The sequence below is a fragment of the Vicugna pacos genome, chromosome 14, assembly GCF_048564905.1.
Source record: "Vicugna pacos chromosome 14, VicPac4, whole genome shotgun sequence".
In the NCBI taxonomy this organism is placed as follows: Eukaryota; Metazoa; Chordata; class Mammalia; order Artiodactyla; family Camelidae; genus Vicugna; species Vicugna pacos.
In genome coordinates, this window is record NC_133000.1 from 16,252,972 (window position 1) to 16,277,557 (window position 24,586).

At 36.3% G+C, this 24,586-nt stretch overlaps 1 protein-coding gene across 1 annotated transcript in view; it reads left to right on the forward strand.

The window, feature by feature from the left end:
- Positions 1–2,327: 2,327 nt before the first annotated feature.
- The window catches only part of SUCLA2 (succinate-CoA ligase ADP-forming subunit beta), a 34,464-nt gene continuing 12,205 nt past the window's right edge, over positions 2,328–24,586 (forward strand). The window contains exons 1-6 of the mRNA XM_006209447.4: positions 2,328–2,454; positions 8,267–8,447; positions 14,427–14,526; positions 14,714–14,876; positions 19,109–19,237; positions 21,685–21,823. Coding sequence (XP_006209509.1) covers positions 2,365–2,454; positions 8,267–8,447; positions 14,427–14,526; positions 14,714–14,876; positions 19,109–19,237; positions 21,685–21,823 — 802 coding nt within the window. The 5' untranslated portion in view covers positions 2,328–2,364. The remainder of the gene's footprint in view (positions 2,455–8,266; positions 8,448–14,426; positions 14,527–14,713; positions 14,877–19,108; positions 19,238–21,684; positions 21,824–24,586) is intronic.

A 24,586-nucleotide genomic window follows, 5' to 3' on the forward strand; every position in this document is an offset into this window, starting at 1 on the left:
TGCCATTGCACTTGAAGAGCAATTCTTTCTTTCCCTTAAGTACTCTCCCTCCTACCTCCCCCAACCAATAAAAGAGAAAAGAATGGAAACGAAATAAAGCAAAGCCTCAGCATCCATTCTACTTCTTACCTTGTCACAAACTGCTTTCCTTTACTGCCCACCCCTAGTTTCTAAGATCCTTGTAGATAAGGACTGCAAAAGTTTTTGCTGTGAAAAAAGTAGTTTCTTGATAAAGCAATCTCATTCTCTAAGGCTGGTCACATAGGGATGAAGCACTTAGCAGGCATCATCATTTTACCTACTCAGTTCTTTAAGGAGGTCTTAAGAGGTGCAGAGCTCTGAGCACCACCCACAAGTGCTGTGGGAGCCGTGTGCTCCCCACCCCTCTTGCGTAGGCTTCCAAAGGAGCTGGGCCCTGTGGGACCTGTATGTTCTCTTTCTCACTCCTGCTCTTATTCCATATTTCTGCTGCTGTTCTGTTTTTGAGTCAGTATTGCAGAGGGCATGGCAGGGGAGATGTGTCCTTTAATGGATCACCTGTGACCGATTTGAAGCATGTGAAGCAAAGTTAACTCAGTCAGGATCCTAGCAGGGCTATAGCATTACATCTTATTTTAGTACACTGACTTATTCTGGGTTTACTCAGGTGCCCTTTAAACAACTGGCCTTGGGCTCGGATGGCTTGTGGGACTTGGTAGCTCAACCACTGTGTTTATTATCAATGAAGAAGAGCTGGCTTGAAAATAAGTGCACTCCATTTCTATCTGATGGGATATGTATTCCTAACAGAAACTGGCAGGTCTCAGTGCAGGCTTTGGGGACAGATTGTCCAGATTTTATTTGATTGGTTATGTTGGGCAGTAGAAAGGTGAAGCAAGAGACATCTGAACAACTGAAGTCTGTTTCCCTCTCTCTGTTTCTAACTGCACAGAATATCTATTAGTGATGAAAGGAGCCTTGAGGTTATTCCCTCATGAGTGTCAATGAAATGATGCCGTCCTTAAGAAATTCCTGCCTTAAGATTTGGCGGGAGGTGCAGAAAGCTCCTTTCCATTCCCTAATTTGATAAGCTGTTTATTTTAGATTCACTTTTTCTTTACATAGTGATGTTCTGTGGATTGGGTCACTGTAGGTAGGTGCCAGAGCCTGGCTAATGCTTGTCAGCAATGCGCACTTACTCTTGCCCACAGAAATAAACAGCTTTCACACATTTTAAAGCTCGATGTTCAGAACAGAATAGGCACCCAGTCATTTGTCCAGTGATCAGTTCTTTGGTGGGGCACATGTCATTGCATGGCTTTCAATGCACAATGTGTGCATCTGATTCGCCTACAGAACTCTAAGAAATACAGATGTCCTGACTCCAATCCTTAGATGGGGTCTGGTGAATATATTTTTAATAAAGTTTCCCAGATGATTCTGATAGGCCACCTGGGTTGGTAATGTGGACAGTGAATGTTGCCCGCTATTCCAGTCACAAGGAATATTGCCTCCCATTCCACTTCTGCAAGGGTCAAACCATCAGCCACTGCAGCCTCCACCTCCGCCCCCGCCCACTCTCCCTGCTTGCGCGCCCTTAAGGGAATTCAGGACAGAGAAAAACAGGAAGCATGCTGTGCTTTGGATACTGGGCCTAGACAGTTAAGATGCATTTCTAAGGAATAATTTCAATGAACCCAGATCTTTGCATCTTCTCATGCCTAGAAAAGGAGTCAAATCATTGAGTCGTCTGTTCTTCGTGATTCAGTGATCCTTCGATGTTGGATTACATTTTTTTCCCCCAAGCGAAAAAAACTCCTATATATCCTGGCTCCTCCCTTACCTTTTTGGAGCAGTTTCTCAGAGGTATCTGAGAGGCTGTCTCTGGCTACAGTCCTCAGTAACTAGTGGTTGACCATCTTCTCTTTGAGGGCAGAATCTATTCACTGCTGTATCCCCAAGCTCAACGCAGCGTTTGGCACAAAACTGACGTGCAGGACTTATTTTTGAAAGAACCCACGTCACAGATGGGGCGCTCGAGGCTCAAAGAACTTACGATCACACAGGTGGTGACGCTGGCCGTCTTCCCATTACATTTCGCTAGGAAATGTTCACGTCGCTGAACAATGTCCGGAGGTCGGATGCTGGGGCTGCAGTGTCCAGTTACAAAGGCCAAAGTTTGCTCCACGCTCCGTCAAGTCCAGCTGCTCAGGAGCAATCCCCGCCTGGCCGCCCTGGGTGTCCCGCCACCGCCGAGTCAACCCGAGACTCCACCCTGACGGGCGGGGTCAGGGGCGGCGCGCGCGCCCGCAGTCCCTGCGTCGCCGGCCGCCTCGAGCTCCTGCGCCTGCGCGCGGCGCCCAGGGGACTGGGGCGGACTCAGAAATGGCGGCCTCCATGTTTTACAGCCGGCTCTTGGCGGCCGCCACCCTTAGGAGCCACCGGCCCCGGACGGCGCTGCAGGCCGCCGCCCAGGTATTGCGGCCTAACTGCTCTCGCTTCGAGGGTCGGCAGGAGAAAGGGCGAGGTGGGGGCGAGATACGAGGGAATGTGGGGCGCGGCGCGGGGTCACTCCGCATTCGATGACATTGGGTGACAGGGGGTGCCCCGCCGGCCCGTGGGCGGCTTGCCCAGGACTGCTGCCCGCCAGGCCTGCGAGCGGGCTCATGTTTGCGCCTTACTGCTCCGGCCTGCAGTCCGCGAGGAGCTGCGGCGATCTGGCCGGGGCTGCCCACCTGGTTTCAGAGGGGGCGGCGGGAAGCCGGGTTGGTCTCTGAGTGGAGGGGAGGGGGCCAGGCAGTTTCAGCTGCCACATGGGCGTCCGGCGCGGTAGGCCGAGGCTTCCGCGGCCCCTCTCTGGGGAGAGGAGAATGCCCTTCAGATGTACTTTTGTGTCTCTTGGGAGCTGTCATAGGTGGGAATGGCTTCTCAGGACCATCAGTTCCTGCTGACTGGTCTTTTCTGGGAGGAGGCCGGGAAGTTTCCATGTCCCTCAAGGAACTGTGTACTATTCTGTTTAATAGTGGTGAGGAGATGATGTTTACCAGCGTAACCGACTGGGAGGAAAAGAAAATACTGGATCAGTTCATTTCTGGATAGACTATAGCTAGTGTGATAGCCGCAGTGTGCGCGCGCGGGGAGGGTGTGTGTGTGTGTGTGTGTAAGTAAGCTAAACTCTGACAGGGGTGTTTGAGCAAACGAGTTTATTTGTAGGACATCAAATAAGGGAGTTGGGAGAAAAGTCACAGATCCACTCCACCTTGGTCTTTGAGTTAGGAGTTGTTTTTAAAGGGGAAGAACAAAGAAGCTGGGATTAATCGTTGGTTTGTGTAATTCCTGTGACATTTCTTAATTCTGCTTTCAGGGGATCAGGTTGTCATCTGTTTAAGATTCTCTGCCCAGGTGGTCCATGGCCCTGGGGCCTATTAGCTCATCTTGCCCTAGAGAAACAACTTGAGTTTGTACTTTAAGGATGGTATCTGCAATAGCAACTTTAGTACATTAATGATGTTATCAACAATAGCGATTTTACTCATCTGACTCTAGTTGATTAGTGTTCAGTTAGCACAGGATTGAGGTTAGAGGGAACAAGAAAGGGAATAAAGCTTTGGGTACAGAGATTAATCATAAATTCGGAAGGGAACTTAGTTTTAGGTGGCTTGGTTTTGTGTGTGTTGGAGCATTTACTGTATGCCAGAAACTGTGCCAAGCATTTTATATATAGTCTCTCATTAGCCTTTTCAGCAGCACTCTAAGGAAGTCATTAATCTCCATATCACTGATGGAGAAACTGTGGCTAAGAGAGCGAGTAATTTGGGCTTGGTCACCAAGCAGGTGAAGTCAGAGCTGAGGCTTAATTCCAGCACTGTCTGACTCCAAAGCCTGTGTGCTTGAATCTGCTGTAGTTTTTCTAGAGCATGAGAATTGGACTATTCTTTACAACGTTGACATTAATAAACATGTGAAAGGGCATAATTGGCTTCATAAGTCAATTACAGAGTTTTACGTTGTATTCTGAAGTAACCTCAAGAGATGCCATAAATTAGTTGATTTTGACTTTTTTAAAAAGCTATTCATACTTTCAGCCTAGAGGTAATGAATTCTGTGAGTTTGCTTCCTAACAGGAGAAGTGATTTTTTTTGGCCTTGAACTTCCTTCTTATGGGTTTTAAAGGGTACTGTCTAGTTTTTAGAAAATGAGACTTTGGTGAACAAGTATGTTTCCATTCTAATCATAGTCTTTATCCTTTTGGAAATTCTTTTAGAAGTCTTTGTCTCTCCATATAGAGATGCCTAATATGTTGTCTTAAACATCTCTTCTCTTCTACCCTCACATAAAATAATATAGCTTTAGAGTTTGGAATCACCTTAGTCTATCCCCTTCCTTTTATAGATGGGAAATAGAGGTGCAGGGCCTAAGGAATCTTGTTCAGGGTCACACACTGAGTTTAGTAAATTCTTTTAAAACATTTTGTTTAGTCTTCTGACCCTCTTGTTTCTCTATATCTTTCATTCAGTGCATAGTTGGTAAAAATAGGTCAGGTTATGAGCATGTTAAATAACTTAAGATATCTTGTTTGCTGTGAATCGTACTCCCCAGTAGTTGTATTTTTACACTATCAAATTAGTATTGTTTAAACTAGGTATGTGATTGGTTGGGTGGTGGGTGGTGTAGGGATTTGACCAGGAATTGGTGGCCTTTTGGCAGAATCTTCTAAGTGATATGAGGAAAGAGAAATACTTAAATGTGGGAATCTGTGATTATGCAAGGATTTGTGTTACTAACATAATTCACAGCTGATAATATTTCAAGTTACAACTTCTAGTGGTGTAAGGAAAGGATTATCAAAATAATTCAGATATTTAAGAAATCTCAAGTGGTATAAAAGCTATCAGCAATACCTTTTGAGTACTATCACTTGTTTGTAAGTATAGGTATTTGAAAGAAACTATAAAAATATACTTAGAGTCTTGTGTCATGGGTTTATCCTCAACCTTTTTGGGAAGGATTTCAAACTGATAGATATGTTCCAGCTTGTACAGTGAACACCCATACTACCTTCACCTAAATTTAACATTTTGCCACATTTGCTTTATCTTTAAAAAATTATATGATATGCATATATATATTTATATATGTGTGTGTCTATGTATAAATTACATTAATTTATTTTTGCTGAGCCATTTGAAAGTAAGTTGCAGGTATCATGGTACTTCACCCTTAGATATTTTAGTGTTTGTCTCTTAAGAGTAAAGACACTCTCCTAAATAACCACAACACAATTATCATACTTAAGAAATTTAAAATTACTATAATACTAATATCTAATATATAGATCAGATTCATATTTCCCCAGTTGTCCCCAAAGTCTCCTTTTTAGCTGTTAGATTTTTTTTTTAAACTGAGGTCAGCCCTCTATGGTACTTTTTCTGGTCTATCCAGCTAAATAAGTGCCACATAGTGACTCTGTGATTGCTCTTATATGTGTTGCAGCTGTTTACACATCTATGAACTCTGGATGGGACCAAGTTGGCCTCTTTCTTTTAGTGTCCCTAGTACGGTGTCTGGTATATGGGCAATCAAAAAATGTTTCAATGTATGACTATTTTTGCCAGGCTTGTGCTAGGTACTCCCATTACCCCCCTTATTTTTATGATTATTTTGAGGTATACCTTAAGTACAGCAAAGTACATAATTTATGTATGATTTATGTACAGCTTCAGTGGGTAGCTAGATTAATTTTTATGTATGTATACATCTGTGTACCATTTGGATCAAGATATATATACAACATTTTTAGCCCTCAGAAGGCTCTCTCTATCAATACTCATCAACAGAAGGTAAATCACTTATAATCACTTATGCTGAATTCCATCACTGTATGTTAATTCTGACTGGTTTTGAACTATATTTAAAAAATCATGTAACTATGTATTCTTGTGTGTGACTTGTTTCCCTTAAAATTAAATCTGAGATTAATTCATTGTTGTGTGAGCAAGTTTGTTTTTTATTCTCTGTAGTATCCTATTAATACACTACAGTTTATCCATTCTCTAATTGATGGGCGGTTGGGTCATTTACATTTCTTTAAAATCTGTTCTGAATAATCCTGCTGTGAGCATTTGGTAGACTAAGCACTTATTTCTGTTGACTGTATACTCAACAATGGGATTTCACAAGATAGATGCTGGCTTTTAATATTAAAGTGAAACCAAATAAGGGAACTGATCTGCCCACGAGGAGCAGTATCCAGGATTTTAGCTTACCAGATGAATCAGAAATAACTTGCTATTCTACGTGATTAATTAAGACCAGTGGTTCTCAAACTGTGGCATGCTTAAGAAGCAACTGAATAACTTTTTACAAATGGAGATTTCTCGAGGCCCAGTCCAGAGATTCTGATTTTGTAGATGAGAGTGGGGACCTGGAATCTGCATTTTTAGAGGCATTCCTAAGTAGTTTTGATGTACATGGTTCATGAACCCTCTTTAAGAAACATTGTTTTGTATAAGATTTCTTTGAATTCAATTCTTAAGTTACTGTGTGTCTCACAGTAACGATGAGCGATGTCTCAGTATTCTGCATTCTGTGTGGAGATAATGGAAATGTATGGATAACTGTTAAGTGTGTGATTCCAATGCAATTTTCCAAGGCTTTGATACCACTTACTGCTTTATAAAATTGATAGGATTGAGGAGTTTGGAAAAGGTAGAAAGGGGTTTCTGTGTGTCAATACGATGGTGGGTTAAGACTAGGCTCTAACTTAGTGGAGCTTTGGGACCAATATATACTAGAGATCTCTTAATTGCATCCTTCCCTCAACACTTCTCATTGTTGTGGTCCTGCCACCTGGGGCCGACAGTTCTCATACTCCTTTGTCTTTCAGCAGTGACTTACTAAGCTGGTAGAGGAACATCTTATTTCTGTTTCCTGCCTATTTTTGAAAGAATAATTCTTACTCAGCTCTACTGAGGGACATTTCAGTAGCGAAAACTTTTCCAACTGTATAAAAAAACATTTTCTCTTATTTTTTATTTTCTATCTCCTTTTATTACTACCTTTTGGCATATTGTTTTATTGTCTGTGCCACCCTCCGCCCTTCACCCCCCCCCCCAAATAGCTACTAGACTGTAAGCTTTAGGTGCAAGGATTTTGTTGGGTTCGCTTCCCTATTTCCATTTCCTAGGTGCTCAATAAATATTTGAATGAATGTTCCACATAGATTGAAATGGGGCAGAGTTTGTAGTGCATTTCTTTCTTGGAAACTTTGGCAGTCTAATTGTGAAGGACAAACACTTGAACTGGGTTTGTAAAGGAGGTAAGGGAATCATTTAGCAGGAATGCATTAAAGATGATGTTACAGATTGGTTCTCTAGGCTGTAACTTGCAGACTATTAGAAGGAGAGTTTCATGGAGGAAATTTACTGAAAAGTGGTCTCTGGATCCACACCTGCGGGAGAGTGAAGGAAGGAGGATTGAATAGAGGGAGAACCTCGGGTCTTCCTACGGAAGATCTACAGCTAGGATGGTCCTGAGTTGTCCCGAACCGGGGTGAGGTGCCGGGTCTTTCTATCTCTCCCTTAGCCCACATTGGCCAGTAATTGGATGCAGGCTGACAGTAGGAAGGAGGACCGACTTTGGGCAAGGAGGCTCCAATGAGGAGACTCAGCTGAAAGCTGTCAGCTGCCAACACTCCCAGCAGCCTAGGTCCTAAGGATCTGGACAGTACACCACAATGTGCACTAAAGATGAAGTCAGGGTTTGAGTTTTGAGTGTATGAAAGATTAATGGTACCAAGTCATTCAGTTATCTCATATCTAGTGTCAGGAAATTAGGTGCTAGAGGAATTGTGGAGAGAAGAAAGATGGGAAGGATTTTTGGTTTGGTGGAAATAGAAGACTTTTTTTTTTTAAACATTTTTTTATTGATTTACAGTCATTTTACAATGTTGTATCAAAAAGGCTGGATTTAGAACTGCAAAATTTGGCATTGAGGTAGAAGTGCTCTGTAGATCATTAGAGACATGGCAGTAAAGCTCAAAAAAAAAGTCTAAAGATGATGGGAAAGTAGTTAAAACTACAAGGGTAACATTTAATATTTAGCTAGTAGATTTGCTCTTTTGTTGTAATTTACTCTGAATATTGTGTTTTAATAATTTAATATAACAATTTTATTACAGTTTTGAAGAACCAAGTACTCTATATAAACAAAGTATTTTGAGAAAGTGTTTTTAACAAGAATTACTGCCAAATCAGTGTCTATAAAAATATGTCCCCAATTTCTTTAGGTTCTGGGAAGTTCTGGATTGTTTAACAACCATGGACTCCAAATACAGCAGCAACAGCAAAGGAATCTCTCACTACATGAATACATGAGTATGGAATTGTTGCAAGAAGCTGGCGTCTCCATTCCCAAAGGACATGTGGCTAAGTCACCAGATGAGGCTTATGCAATTGCCAAAAAATTAGGTACTAAATTAAGAAAAATATATGCCCCCCTTCATGAGAGCTTTGATAAGATATGAACTTTAGTTTAATAACAACTTTTCGCTTTTGTTTTATATTTAAAAAGTAAGTTTTACCCTGAAAGAGAAGGTGGAATTTTATGATTGTTGATATTCTAAAATTTGTAAGAGATTATTCTGAGCTCCCATAGTGCTAGTAATTGAAGAATCATAGCTTCAGGAAGCTGAAATCCTATTTTTAGTTGAAATATAATTATAGGGAAGGATTTCTGGCTGTGATGATTCTTCAGAGAAATGGGAAGGAACATCTTAGCTGTTTATGTGGTTGTAAAGAGAGGTCCAGTACTTCCCCTGTTTTGTTTTTTTTTTTAACATGAAAAATAGAGAAACAAATAGAGGGGAAAAGAAGTTGAGCATTAGAATGTAAGCTCTATATGAGCAGGGTTTCTTTGTCTTATTTTGTTCATGGATATATCCCAAACTCTTAGAAGAGTGCCTGACATTTACGTAATCAATAAATACTAATATTTGTTAAATGAATTAAAGAGTTGCCCATGTTCATTAGTAGATTCTTTTATTGATAACCAAAACTTTAATAGCTTTTGTTAATTTGAATTTATATTAATCTCTTAATTTAAAAATAAAATTTGGCTTTAGAAAATATGCTTCACTTTATATTTTTAAGACTTTAATAAGAGAACATGATAATGAGTAATGTACTAGCTATATACTGCGTTTTCTTTTTAGCAGTATTTAAAAATCCCCCCAATTTTATATAGATCAGTCTTTCTTGTATGTGCATTTGATTAATATGGCTTTAAATGTGCTTTGGTGGAGACTTTGCTTTTGTTAGTTTTTTAAGAAAAATGTGGAACATTTTAAAACTTGTTTGAAATTGTTAAAGTTTTCATCTCCGTTTGTACTTATTTGTTTCTAGAATGGGTTTTTCTTTCAAAAGTGAAAGCATGTAGAAAATCAGAAAATTGTTATATGTTATATGGTTTTGAATGAGGTGGCCTTGATTACCCTGACTTGGAAGCATGATTTTTATTTACAATTTGTTTTTTGTTAATCAGAAAAAGTTATTTTTATTCAGATTATAAGTAAACTGCTTTTTGTTCAGTAAAAGCCTTGTGTAAATTCATACTAATTTTGGTGAAATTTTTCTTAATTAATGGTGACCTGTAGTTTGAACTTGTGCGTGGTAAATGATGTACCTCATTTTAACCTTGAAACACTATGGATATTAGAGGCTTTTAAGGGTCAAGGCTTAAAGAAAACTCATGATTGTATTTCTGTAGTATTTCTTGCTAAGGCACTTTTTAATAACTACCTACTTGAGATTCAATCTTATAGATGACCTAAATGTTAATTTCTAAAGAAGACCCAACTAAGTAGGAAGGAAAATTTGGAAATGTAATTGAAAAAGTGTAAGGTTTTCTTATCCTACCCTTCTTTCCTTGAGGATGAATTTCAGACCCTTGACTTTGTTTTTTCACTTTTGTTATTTTAATCTCTTGAATGATGCATTTTGTGTTTACCAGTTCTTTCTTTCCTTCATATTAATGCAGAAGGCATAAAATGTTTTCCATACCAGTGATAATAGGGCCTAATTTAATGAAATCAGTAAAAGCTAGTATTTCTTTTTCTATTTCCAAATTATTATGATTGGTCTTCTTAATTAGTTTTGTACATATTTTTTCATTTAGTTAAATTTCATTATTTTGTCAGAAAAGAGTAATTTGTGTAGAAACTTTTCCATAAAATGAGTAGGATTTATTCAGATGCCAGTCTCTTGATTTCTTTACTCATTGTAGAAATCTTTAATGATTCCTAGCTGTGGAAGAAAGAATAGTTAATATGTACAGGATATACTATAACTGTGAGTATTCTGGCAAGTTCTCTGGGATCAGGACTTACAAGTAGTAAAGAAGAGGTGGGCAGCTCTGATTTTGAGCCCCTTGGAACAGAAGGCATCTTGTTTGTCTAGAGTGTTTTTGTCAAAGAAGACTGCAAATGATGATTGTAGTGTGGGAGCAAGCCTAGTGATTAATGAGAACCTTTAAATCTAGGGCAGCAGAAATGCCACTTTTTAAAACATAGATTTCATAACTACTTTGAAGATGTTGAGACAATTTTGGTTTTTTGTGGCGAGTCATTGATATCAGAAGATATTGATTATGGGATGTAACAGCGCAAGGTATGATACGAGGTGCCTGGAAATACACCTGGTTCTTTCCATCTAGCTAGGAATTCCCAGTACTGATTTTGGCTACTTTAGGGTAATTTTTGCTTCTCAGCTACTGCAAAATTCACAAAATGTTAATTCTCATTTATTTAAGATGTCTTACCTCACCAACAGATATTCTAGAACATAAATGTATTACAGGTGTGACAAACCATCACTTCCCTTCAGTCCTAGGGGTGGCAAGAGATGCTGAGTTAGCATGGAAACTGGGGCCTCTGAGCCTCATAGCTGGTGACTCCTTCCAGAATAGCTCCGGCCTCTTTCCCCAGTATTCCGTACAAATTCTGTCATTTTCTATGTGTGTCATGATGTGAAAAAACTAGGAAAACACTGTCCTGGAGGCAAGTTTTACCTGTTGTGAATAATTGAACTTAGGGGTGGAAGAATGGTTGGAAAAATATTTTGAAAGACTGTGAGTCCACAAAATGAAGGTTGATGACCTTGAAGATCATGAAGTTTCTGGAATGGATTATCAAAGGGTTGGTTGGTTGTTAAGCACAGAGAAATGAAGTAGCTATGACTTGAGGTCAGTTCCAAGAGCAGATTCCCATCTCTTTTTTACCGTTACTAGTTCAAGGAAATATGATGTCAGTAAGACATTTAGCGGAGTTCTTATGATTTCCCTGTTGACTGTGGAATTATAGTTTGAATTCCAGAATAATTAAGGTAGACTTTCTCTCTGGTTGAATAAACACGCAGAGGGTGCCAATTAATGAATGTCCTCCTGGAGAGAGATTTCTAATGGTGCAATGGACTTTGCCTTCCTTTTCCTTTTTCTAGTGTTTTATTAGATGACTATATGAGGAATGCTTACAACACTTGTAAATGATTAAAGCTGGGAGGGATAGTGAATATATTTTATAGACAATCTTGGGTTCCACAAATGTTCTTGTCTGACTAGAGCAAAGGGCCAATCAAGGAAGACTGAGCTCTATGAAGGCAGAATAGGTCTCTGCTCATTTTTGTATCTACAGCTCCAGCACGGCATGTGGTATCTGGTATGTAGATTAACTGTTGAATAAATTAATGGAATTGAATAAAATCATTGTTTCAATCAATTGTCCTCAGATTTATCTTCCAATCCTTCTCCCTGTCTTGATAATTGATGAGATTGTATATCATTCCCCTTTTTTTTGGCTTTTCATTTGTTGTGAAGGGCTTTTTTAGAAGGAACTTTTGAAGAATCATTTGCGCTCTTAAGGAGTTTGTTTTCATAAACAAAAGTGACATTTTGGTGGACGAGCCTTCTGTCTTGTAAAAATGTTTTTGAAAAAGTAGAGCTTAATTACTCTTACTTAATAGGTCAATATGTAAAGCTTCCAGTTTAATGAACAGGATTGTTTGAATTTAGTCCAACAAAGCACCAGTTTAACTGCTGTCCCTTTTTACATTACATTTACACTGTTTGGATTACAGGTATCCTCTTTGGATATAAATGAATATTTCTAAAGTACTGGAAAACTGACTTGACAGGTAACCAGAAACAGGTAAAATGACTGGTGGCTGCTCCTTTCAGTTTGGGCATGAACTCTAATTTGCCATAGTCCCTGGGTCTACCTGTTGTCTTCTCAATAAGAAAGTTACTGTTAGTTTTAAGGAAATTTCTAAACTTTCTCTAATCTTCATCTAATAATTGTTACACTTGGGAATGGTGGGGACTGTGGCAAATTGAAATAGTGTCTTGTGTAAACAAGGCACTTATCAGCTCAAGTTACAGGGCCTAAGATGTCCAGTTTTGGGTTTTTTAAGAGCAGTGGAAAATCTGGACTTGTAAGAATTCTCCCGATTTCTAAATGTTCTTTTATTCATCATTCAGAAAATACTTTGTGCCAGGAACCCTCCCAGGACCTTGTAAACATCAATGAACATAACAAAGATTCTGCCCTCCTAGAGTATATACTCTAGTGGAGGAGGAAGACAAAAATGATAAACGTGAGAAAATTGTATGTTACGTTTGAATGTGATGACTTTGATGGAAAAAAAACCACAGAGGATTGGTCACAGGTGGGCAGGTTGCAGTGTTAAGTAGGGTGAGCAGGGTAAGCCTTGTGGACAGTTTAGACTTAAAAGAAAAACTGGAAGGGAATGAGGACCCTTCCCAAATGGATACCTGGATGAGGAATATTCCAGGGAGAGAGCATTAGAACCAAGTCCTAAAGGAAGGTAGGAACATGCCCAGAAGCAGGGAGACTAGAGTAGCTGGTGTGGAGCGAACAGAGAGGAGGACATGATACAAAGGGCAGGGGTGTCAGGGGATTATACAGGGCCTGAGGTCATTGTAGGGGCTCTGGCCTTAACTGTGAGTGAAATGGGCATTCAGTGCAAGGTTTTAGCTAGAGGAGTCAAATGCTCACTTTGGCTGCCACTTTGAGAATATTCTCTTAGGAACCGGAGTAATCTAGGTGAGATGTAATGGTGGCTGGGCCCAGGGCCTAAATTGGAGGTGATGAGGAATGGTCAAGATTCTTGATCCATTTTGAAGGTGGGACCAGTATGATTTCCTGGCTGAATGGATACAGAGTATGAGAAAGGTTTTTTTTTAAAAACGCTACCTGGACTGACTCATAGAACCATCTTCTGACTTAAGTGTACATTTCCAGTGTGAACACATTTATAATTTTCTAAAAACTTTGTGGTAATTATTTAAGTGTAAACTTTGGGTCATTTCTTATTTGTTTGATTGCAAATTGCATGTTACCTCCTTGATGAGGTGAGAGTGCCCTCTCATTCTGCTTGGTATTTGTGCATTAGGGAGTGACCTTTCCCCAGAAGTAGAATTCTCATCTTCAGCCTATTCAAATGTACGTTTATGGAGTGGTTGTTATATCCCAGGGACTGCTTTGTGGGATAAGATAATGCCCTTAACCCTGACCTCAAAGTTGATTATTTTTCATAATGCAATATTGGTGTTAAATGCTAGTATGGTATTCTCAGAATGCTTTGAGAAGCGAAGTGAACAGGCTCGGAAATTCTGCCTGTCTCAGGAGACAATGCCCCTCTAAGAGGTGTTGCCCTGGATCATGAAGAGAAGTACTTAGGCTAAACAGCTAGTTTTGTGATTTTCTTCAGCAAGTTAGAAAGGGGAAGAAGAGCGACAGAGAATAGTCTACCTGTTAAAAGAAAAAAAATTCAGAGTATGTCTTAAAAAAACTTTTAAAGACTTAGAAGCATAACGTTCTGGACTCTTGATAAACACACCTTAACTCCTGACAGTCCTCCTCACGACAGTACAACCCAGGAATGTATATTAATAGGACTTTCTGTTAGTGGGACGATGTGAATTGTTAGCAATAGTGGCACTTTCCCCGTAAGTCATGGTACATTTCTACTCAGAGTAGCATTTATAACTCAAATTTTCACAGGATAGCAAGTCTACATATGAATAGGAAGGGAGGGAACTGTTAGGGAGACTTTGACTCAATTTTGTACTTTTTGTACCTTCCAAAGTACTAGATGTTTAAAGTATCAAGGAAAGATGAAATTATTTCAGTATATTTTAAGAAATGGTTTAATATGAGCATCTAATTTTTTAAAATTTGTGGATCTTTAGATGGTGAATGTCTTAGTGTTGTTCTACTAGAAAATTTGTGTACATGTAATTCCTCATTTTCTGACATTGTTGATAAATGAGACTTTACTCCATCTAATAATGCTGCTTAATATGTATGTTTAATAACAAGATATTGTGTGTTGCACGCTGCTCCTTCTTATCTAATAGAAGTGTTTTTCTTCTAGGTTCAAAAGATGTTGTGATAAAGGCACAAGTTTTAGCTGGTGGTAGAGGAAAAGGAACATTTGAAAGTGGCCTCAAAGGAGGAGTAAAGATAGTTTTCTCGTAAGTCATTTTTTTCTTTAAATCATCATTAATAAAGAAAAAATGAATATTGTAAAAGATGTCCCTTATTATTGAATTGTTAAAAATAGTCAGATTTAAATACTAGATAAGATTTTGGCTGTCATATGCTTTTATTTTTTTTCTGAATTGGAGGAGAAAAGAATTTGAGTTCTTTTTCTTATTTTAGTCCAGAAGAAGCAAAAGCTGTTTCCTCACAAATGATTGGGAAAAAGTTGTTTACCAAGCAAACAGGAGAAAAGGGCAGAATATGCAATCAAGTACTGGTTTGTGAGCGAAGATATCCCAGGAGAGAATACTACTTTGCAATAACAATGGAAAGGTCATTTCAAGTGAGTAATTGTAGACATGATACATTGAGGAAGATTTTATCATGTTCAATTTCGGAAGCCTATTATTTTTTCTATTTGTATGAAAAGGATTAAAAAGATTCATATCTTTTTAATATTCAATAATCTATTTGTATATGTCATGAGAACAATATTTATTTTTGTGTCATTTTTAAAAAACAACATGATTAATACCATAAAATTTAATTACATAATTTTGTAGTGTTAAAAATTATAGACAAAACTATGCTGGAGTAAAATCCACAGAATTTCTAAATTATTAATTTGCTAAGAGCAGCTTAACTCATCTCTGATTCACTTTTAGATTCCATAGACTGAGAAAATAATTTCTAGCACAGCAAAATATTAGAACCAAAGAGAAAGTCTCTGGACCCACTAGGAGAATGTGTATCCCTGGCTTCATCTTGTTCTTTTTCAGCCTCTTGGTATTTTTTACAGTTTGGGGTTGATTTCCCAAGATGATTTGGTATTTGGTAAGTTGAAGGATGACATTCAGTAGCAAACAGTGTCCTTCCAAGGAGCATAATCTTACTCTGTTCTGCTCTCTTTATGGAACTTAAAATGCTAGCAATGAACTTAAGGCATTGAGTGAAGAGAAAATTCTTTCGTAAGACCTAGTGCTTGGAGAGGGTACTGATGATCATTTTATAGTTAAATTATCTGACTTTTTGAGTGCATTGGTTAAGTTTCATGATCTGAATCTGTATGGTAACTAGCTTGTCTTTTGAAGCAGGCTGGGTACATATTTGGAAGCCCGGGTCAGGATTTGATATAGAACATCACTAATTACATAATTAGTAAAACAACAAAAATTTTAAGGTTCACAAAAATAGCTTTCTTATATAAAACAGCTTTTTAAAAAATAGTCACTTTCTGTATTGTGATTTTTATCCCCCCTATAGTTCATTAAGTCTTCTAGTACTGTTTGAATGATATTATAAAATGTCTTCTGTAACTTTTGATTTTTATAAGAAAGTATTTCTTAAGCTGTAACACTAGATGGTAGTAAAAACCCACTCAAGGTATAAGATAAAAACCATTGTTTTGTTTGTAAGCAATGTTTTTACCTCTGTAGGTTTCTTTACGTGATAGAATTTAGTTTTGTAAGTTACTTTAGAAATCCCATGACAATAACCTTATATATTACAAACAGTTGCAAAAATTTATGTTTTTACAAATTCACTTATTTTCTTTCTTTTTTTTTTTAACATTTTTTATTGATTCATAATCATTTTACAGTGTTGTGTCAAATTCCAGTGTTCAGCACAATTTTTCAGTCATTCATGGACATATACACACTCATTGTCACATTTTTTTCTCTGTGATTTATCATAACATTTTGTGTATATTTCCCTGTGCTATACAGTGTAATCTTGTTTATCTATTCTACAATTTTGAAATCCCAGTCTATCCCTTCCCTCCCTCCACCCCCCTGGCAACCACAAGTCTGTATTCTCTGTCTGTGAGTCTATTTCTGTCCTGTATTTATGCTTTGTTTTTGTTTGTTTGTTTGTTTTTGCTTTTGTTTTTCAAATTCACTTATTTTCACTACATTTTCTTTTCCTTTTCAGTAATGTTATATATCAACATCTATCATTTTGTTGGTGATTATGTTTTTACTTTTTGTCAGAGCCAGGAACAAGGTGTATGTATCTGCACACTCAGAGTAGCTCATCTTGATTGGAATAAATGTAGCAAACTGAATATGTGTTATTAAAGATATGAATATAACACACTGAATATATTTTGTTAAATATATGTTAAAGCATTAGAGAAAATGATCAAATTTGAATTCATTTTAAGAACTTGAATTTTCAGAGAACTCTGAGTCTTATTAAGGAAAAATGTTTTTATTTCATTTGTATGAGTAATATACAGTTGTGATAATTCATACTAAAAATTCAGTAGTACTGGTTAAACCATTTGGCCAAAGACATTATAATGTTCTTTGATGCTATCATATTAGACCAATGTGAAATTGGTTGGTGTTACTTTTGGGGTAAAATGAACTATTTCAGGAATCTTTGGGGACAGGTCCCTATTAAACAACGAAAAATAAGTCAGCTATTTAAACTAAAAAGAAAAGAGCATTTTGATTGAATTAAAATTATATGCAGAGGAGTTAACTAATCTTTAAAAGTTGCTTTTGTTGATTTTTGGTGTTTTTAGGAGATGAATCCTAGGCTCTATGAGTCTTCTATATGTATGACATCAGGAAGCCTGGGCAGATATCTGCTATAGGGTTGATGTGCCAAAAAAATCAATTCAAGTTCCTATCCTGTGTTTTGGCACTTCTTGAAAATCAGATTTCTTAACATTTGCCCAGTGCCTGTTTGGTACTTTTGGGCTGAGACAAATCTAATTTAACAAATCTCATTTACTACTTTATTTTTCTAGTAAAACATTGCAATCTGCTGTAGATGAATGGTACATTTAACTATGTCAGTTTTTTACTTTGCTTGGATTGGATATAAAATGTGCTGCAAGAATTCCAAATTTCATTTTCCATACTTTAATTTTTTTAAAAAGATATTTATCAGCCTCTGTCATATAATTTTAAATTCAAATCCATTTTAAGCAAAACCATTTGCAAGACCAACAAGAAAAGAGAAATTTAGATTAAGAAGGTGAAAATAGCATTATTAATTTATTTGAAATTACAGTTCTTTGCCAGAACTTAAATTGATTCAAAAGTTTATTACTAAAATTTAAAAGTTAAAACCAAATCGTTTAAACAGAAACACCCAATTCATTCAGCAGTCATGACCAAATGCAAAACTATAGTCATTACTTTAACTGATCTGTCTTATTTCCCTATGTAAGCTTTCTTCTGACCAGTTGGTTACAAATTTGGGGGTTTCTGTCTAGTTTTTCAGGGAATTAGTACAAAGAGAAGTTGTTCACTTTTAAAAAATAAATTTATTATTTCATATGATTTTAGTTTTAGCCTTTTTCCCAACTTACAGCCAGCTCTTGGAGACCTGATCATTACTTTAGTGAGCGTTTAATATCAGCATTTCACCACCCCACCTAGTAGTGCTGCTTTTTTATGTGGCTCTTCACTTCTCTTAGCAGTAGATATGAAAGGAAAAGGACAATAAAACTAAAATAAAATGTTCAAATACTTTAAATGTGAAATTAGTCTTTTGCCCCCCCATGAGAGTTACACTTTTTTTTTACATTAAGAATATGTTGACTAAATTTTTTTTGAAAATAGTGACATAAAATAACAAAAGTCTTACCATTTAATGTTTTATTTCTTACCTTTTTTCTGTTTGTGTGAATAATGGCAGGGTACATATTGAAACACGCTTTATGTTAAAAGAAATCACAACTGAGAATAGAGTCTAGGGTTTTGCATCATTTTTTTCCCACATGGTACTACTGAGATCATTTTCCTTTCCATTTTCATTTTCCATTTCCTTGTTTTTGCATGTTAAGAGTACTTCCAGTTTTGTGCACAAATTAGCAAATCTATTAGATAATTTTGCTTTAAGATTTTTTTCTTGATTGATTTTAGAGGACTTAAAAGTTAATTTAATTGTATAGTATTTATATCTTACCTTTTTATATTATTCATGATAATAGCCAGAGCTATTCTTTTAAGGTAGGTAGCTTTCTTTTTTACTGACTTCTAGTAGGGCTAGAGCTTATGAAATCAGGAACTTTTGTTCACTAGACTTTCCCTTTTAATATCAGTTAAACTGTTTTTTTATGATTTTTTAGTGCTCTTTAAACAATACTCCAATGTCCCTTCAGTTTCTATGAAAAATACTTCAAGTTATATTTCATACATATGTTTATATTAACATTTGGTATACGTTTTGTGTACATTTTTAATCTTTTTTCCTCACGGGTGAGCCATTATTTTCCTCTTCCTTTTCATTTCTTTTCCATTATTTCAATTGAACATTTAAGGGGGGGTTGTGCAGGAGTTACAAGGATAAATTCTCAAGGGAATTTAAAAATAGCCGGGAGTGATGGATATGTAAGTCTGACAGCGTAAGATTTTATTGATGAGTCCAAAATAAAGTCTAGATGTTTTGAATGAGGAGGGTATGTATAGCTCAAGTGGTAGAGCTCATGCTTAACACACAGGAAGTCCTGGGTTCCATTCTCGGTACCTTCCCTAAAAGCAAATGAACTTGCTAACCCTTCCTCTCCCAAAGTGAAATAATTAAGTAATAGATTTGTGGCCGTGTCCCCTCCACCAGGGCCCTGTGTTGATAGGGAGTTCGCATGGCGGCGTCAACATTGAAGATGTTGCTGCGGAGACTCCGGAGGCCATAGTTAAAGAGCCCATTGATATTGAAGAAGGCATCAAAAAGGAGCAAGCTGTCCGGGTATGTTGTTTTCCGAAATGTTGCTTGCTTTTGATTGGATAATAAACGTTGCTTGCTTTTGATTGGATAATTATAGCACTTAAAGAGGGTTAACTTTGTATAAGTGAAGTGATCGGCAAAACTTCTTAAAAAGGTTTTTTTTTTTTTTTTGAATGTCAAGACATTGATATCTTGTTTGAAACTGAAACTTTTAGAAGTATCTAGAGTGTTTTTCTTCATATCCTCCATAAATATTTTAATGTGTAACTTTAAAAGATAAAGGATTCTTTTAAAATAGCGGGTATACCATTGCCATCCTTAGTAAAATTAACAGTAATTTCTTAATATCATCACTTACCTTGTCATTCAAATTCCCTAATTATCTCAAATTATTTTTACTTTACAATTTGTTTGAATTGGGACCTACTTAAGTTCCTTCATTGCTGTTGGTTAATATTCTCACAAGTCTTTTTCTAGTTTATAGGGTTCCTTTCAGTCACTTTTTTCATCTATTTTCTTTCATTTATTGAAGAACCTCAGGTGATTATCCTTTATTGTCTTTCATAGTCAGATTTTACACCCCCACGGTGGCATTGAACATGTTCCTGCCCCCCCTTTATTTCCTGTATATTGTATGAAATGGTAGGAACACTGTTTCATATAACCCCCGATAGGTGATTTTTATTTTGGGGGGTTTTGTGGACATTTCTAAGAATCTGATGAAAGGTGTGGGCTTTCTCTCAGTGTATGCACATACACAATAAGTTTTGCCTACAATTCCACTGGTTTTCTGTACCATCCTTCCTGTGTGCCTCTTCCTCCCATTCCATTCCTGCTCCCCAACACGCCCCTCCAAAAAAAATACCCCAAAATAAAAACTCAACCATGAAATTTGGTATTATTGCCTGTAAGAGTTGCTTGGTAATGTCTGTAGTCCTCCTATTGAATTAAATTGTTTAGTTTGATATAAAAAATAAGTGACCCATCTTAAAAGGAAATTTGAATATTAAAGTTTGAATGAAATTAACATCTCTTATAAGGAAGCCTGTCAAAAGAAGCTTATGGTACTAAAGTATAGTAGTGCAGGAATTTTGACTGATACAAAGATTTCCCTGATAAAATGTGAAGCAAGTCATTTAAGCAAGTGAATGGCATAAATGTTTTAAAGGGGACAGAGATTTGATTCATTAGGTAGTTACGTGAAAATGGGGAGACTTAAATTTAGGTGAGAAAGAAAACACTGATTTACAAAAATACTTGAAGGAATTAATCTACTAAGTAGCTTTCTGAGTGATGGGTGATGAATGAACAGAAATAGTACCCAACACAATGCTTGATAAACTAATGTCATATTAGTTTATCAGATCAGAATTCTATTGTAATTCTCAAATGTTTAAATTTAAAACAGTAGATTATGACCTAGTGAAAATCTTTCTAAATAAAATGGTAGTTTATTTCTTCTTATTTTTTATTTGAAATAAGTCTTAAACCAAAATGACATTTCTTAGTTTGATCATCTGCTTCATTAGCATTTTATTATTTGCATTTGACTTTTTGTAAAAATCACATTCACTCTAAGAATTTAATATTTTCTATTATTGGAAGTCAAATGCGTTGTAACCTTAGATAGCAATTGGAAGAGAGGGAAAAACTCCTCCAAAGTGTTCCTGAGCAGCTTGCAGCAGTCAGGGTAAATACGGAGACATGTAACTTCTCTACCAGGGGATCAGAATTGCTTGTAGAACTTGAAAAATTATGGATTCTTGGTCTGGTGTCCACTGTAAAACTTGTGAACCAGAACTTTTTGGTTGAGACCTTCATGTATGTGTTTTTTAAAAAGCTGTTTAGGTATATGTAATGAGGAATCTCTGCTCAAGACTATAAACTCCTCTACTAGATTAGAAGCTTACGTACCTATATCTTTAGAACCTAGCATATAATGGATGCTCAGTAGACTTTTGAATGAATAGGACAATATTTGTTTGGATGTGTCTTCATTGCTCGGTAAATTAAATTCATAAATTACCTAAGAGGGAAAACAGGGTGATTTAATATTTTGCCCATTGTTGTTAGACTGTTGGGATTATCAGTCTACCTTTTATATGTAGTTTCAATAAAATATAGGCCTTTTCTTTCAATTTAAGTTGGCCATAAGGCTTAGAGGCAGTATGGAAGCTATGGAATAAACATGAGAACTGGAATTGAGGCAAATGACAAGTCATTTGACCTCTTTGAATCTCTTTCTTGTTTGTAAAACGGGCCTACTACCTTCTCTGTGAGGATTTTAAATAAAAAGTCTTGTTTAACCATTTAGTGATAATAGCTGCTATTTCAGTGATTAATGTTTGACCTCAAATGATTCATGTTTATCGTTTAAATGATAAACTAAAAGGTTTTTTATTTGCAAAAATTTGATGTTGATCGGACATATGCAACATTCCTATAATAAAGAGACAAACTGCTTTCAGCTTGCAGAGAAGATGGGATTTCCACCTAATATTGTGGATTCTGCAGCAGAAAACATGATCAAGCTTTATAACCTTTTTCTGAAGTATGATGCAACCATGGTAGAAATAAATCCAATGGTAGAGGATTCAGATGGAGCTGGTAAAGTATCTCCTTTTATCAAACATTGATTATATATTTATCCACCTATCGTGTTTCACTAAGGAAGTAGAGCTTATAAGGAATTGAACTCTTTCCTATGTAGAAGCTTATTTTCTAATGAATAGAGTGAATGTGAACAAATATTAAGGAGATCCCATTAGAACAAACACCTGAAATATAGATTTATGTACCCACAGAGGGGTTAAAGCTGCACTGTAAAGTATGGTGGCCACCAGTCACACGTGGCCGTTAAAATTAGTCAAAGAGATATAAGAGTAAAATGTTTCTTGGTCACACTAGTTAAATTTCAAGTGCTCTGTAGCCCCATGTGGTTACTGTGTTGGACAACACACATATAGAACATTTTCATCATTGCAGAAAGTTCTGTTGGGCATGCTGAATCAGAGTATCCAGTGCAGCAGTGAATAAATAGTTGTAGGTTTGGGGAATCAGCTATCTTAGTCTCCCCAGGTTTCAGATTTTGGAGACACCATGATTGTTATTGTACAAAAGGTGTATTCTGATATTAGAGTTCTTTTAATATTAGAGAAGTTAAGTTTAGCTTCTCACTTTGACAGCCTTTTATATATGTTTGAAAGGTACGCCAGATTTTGAATTATCATGCCTTTCATGTATAGTTTTTCTAAAAACATAAGTAGCTTTATTGTAACCTAAATTTTTCTGTATTTTATATTAACTGCTTCTATTGCTGTAATTCGTTTGGTTTTGTTTTAAGTTTCTGGACATTTCTAATCTTCTTAAGGATTTGTAGATCGTCTTACTTTTATACTTCTAATTAGTTACATTCATTATTATAGAAATCAATTTTTAGCTGGTCATTTATATAATTATATAAAGAGTGAGTAAATTCTCTTTTGATTATAGAGGTAGTTTATAAAAATAAAAATAATTAATTTTTTTGAGTGATGGCTGATGCACATTTTCAAAGTGAAATGTTCAGTGAAGGAAAATTATCTATATAAAACTAATGTTTCTTGTATTATTTTCTTGATTACGTAACCTAATAACATTGAAAACAAGACTCCTGAATTCATTCCAACTGAAATTCTTACAGCCATATTCTGTCGCTAAATGAATGTCTTTATTACTTTAATAACTAATGTTTTTTCTTAGTATTCAGTTTTTGTTTTCCTTGTTTGCATTTCTGTATGTTTTGAAGGAGTTTTTTTTTTTTCTGATTAAGGGCATTGTGTATTCATTATAGAAAATTCGCAGAGTGCCACAAAATATAGATGGGCTGGAAAAAAATAACTCCCACAACCTCAATATGCAACACTCTTTAAATACTTTATGTAGTTCATTTTAGTCTTTTCTGTAACTGAGATGATACTTTTTATTCAGTTTATATCTTTTCCCTTTTAAACTTAAAACTATATAATAGAATTTTTTTCACATTAAATAGTTTTCAAAGATAATAAATTTATTCAAAGATGCAATTTTTAAAGACTTAACTTTTGTTTGTATATAAATCTTTGTAGCCTTGATTATACAGATTCTTAGAAGTAGAATTTTTGAGTCAAAGAATAGTAGTATTTTTAACATATGTTTTGATTATTGGGTCATTTTAAGATGTATTTTGCCAGACTATTGTCTGGAAAAGTTGTTCTAACGTACAGTGTCCATTTCATTGCCTTCTTGTGCCAGAAGTGTTATATTGGTTTTAATCTCTATGAAACTGATAATCAGGAAATGGTGTCTTATTTTATTTTTTAATTCTTTTGATTCCTAGTGATGTTGAGAATTTTTCATGTCTGTTGGACATATGTTTTCCTCAGTAGACTGAGAATTTTCTGTTGATGTCCTTTGGTACCTGGGTTAGTTTCCTATGGCTGCTGTAACAAATCACTACAAACTCGGTAGCTTAAAACAGCAAATGTTTATTCTCTTAGTTTTGGAAGCCAGAAGTCCAAAATCAGTATCACATGAATTCAAGGTGTCAGCAGCTTTACTCCATCCAGAGCTCCAGGAAAGAATCTATTCCTTGCTTTTTTCTAGCTTCTTGTGTATTCCTTGATTTGTGGCCACCTCACTCCAGTCTACGCTGGTGGTCACATTGCCTCTTCCTCTTCTGTGTTTGTCTATCTAATCTCCCTCTATCTCTCTCTGATGCTTGTGCAGTCATTCAGGACCCACTCAAATAATGCAGGATAATCTTCTTTTCCAAGGTTCTTATCTTAATCACATCTATAAAAATTTTACCATATAAAATAATAGTCCCAGGTTCTATGTATTAGGACCTGTTATCTTTGGGTGGCCATTTTTCAGCCTACTATATATAGTACCCAAAGGAAATATGGATAGTTTTTTTAAATTGATGAAAATTTATTTGCATGGTTCAGAAATCAGAACAGCATAACGGAGTGTATTTCCACCTTCTTTTGCCTTGAAGTTTTTCTTTCTCCCCCTCCTTATCTACTCCCATTTCTTCTCTTCTCTGTCATTTTTTGGTTTCTTGTGTGTTTCCAGTGTTTCTTTTGCAAATAAAACAAGAAAATAGGTTCTTAACTACTCCCTTACAGAAAAGATTGAATAATATGTATATTCTTTATATATTAAGGATGTTAATCTCTTGTCTGACACCTAATATGAATATTTTTCCAAGTTTATTGTTTAACTTTGACTTTTGGGGGGGGACATATTGAAGCTTTTTGTTTTTTCATGTGGTCAGGTCTCACTTTGACTTCCACTGCTTTTAGGCAGAGAGGTTTTTTTCCTTCCACAAAAAATAACACTTTTTTTATG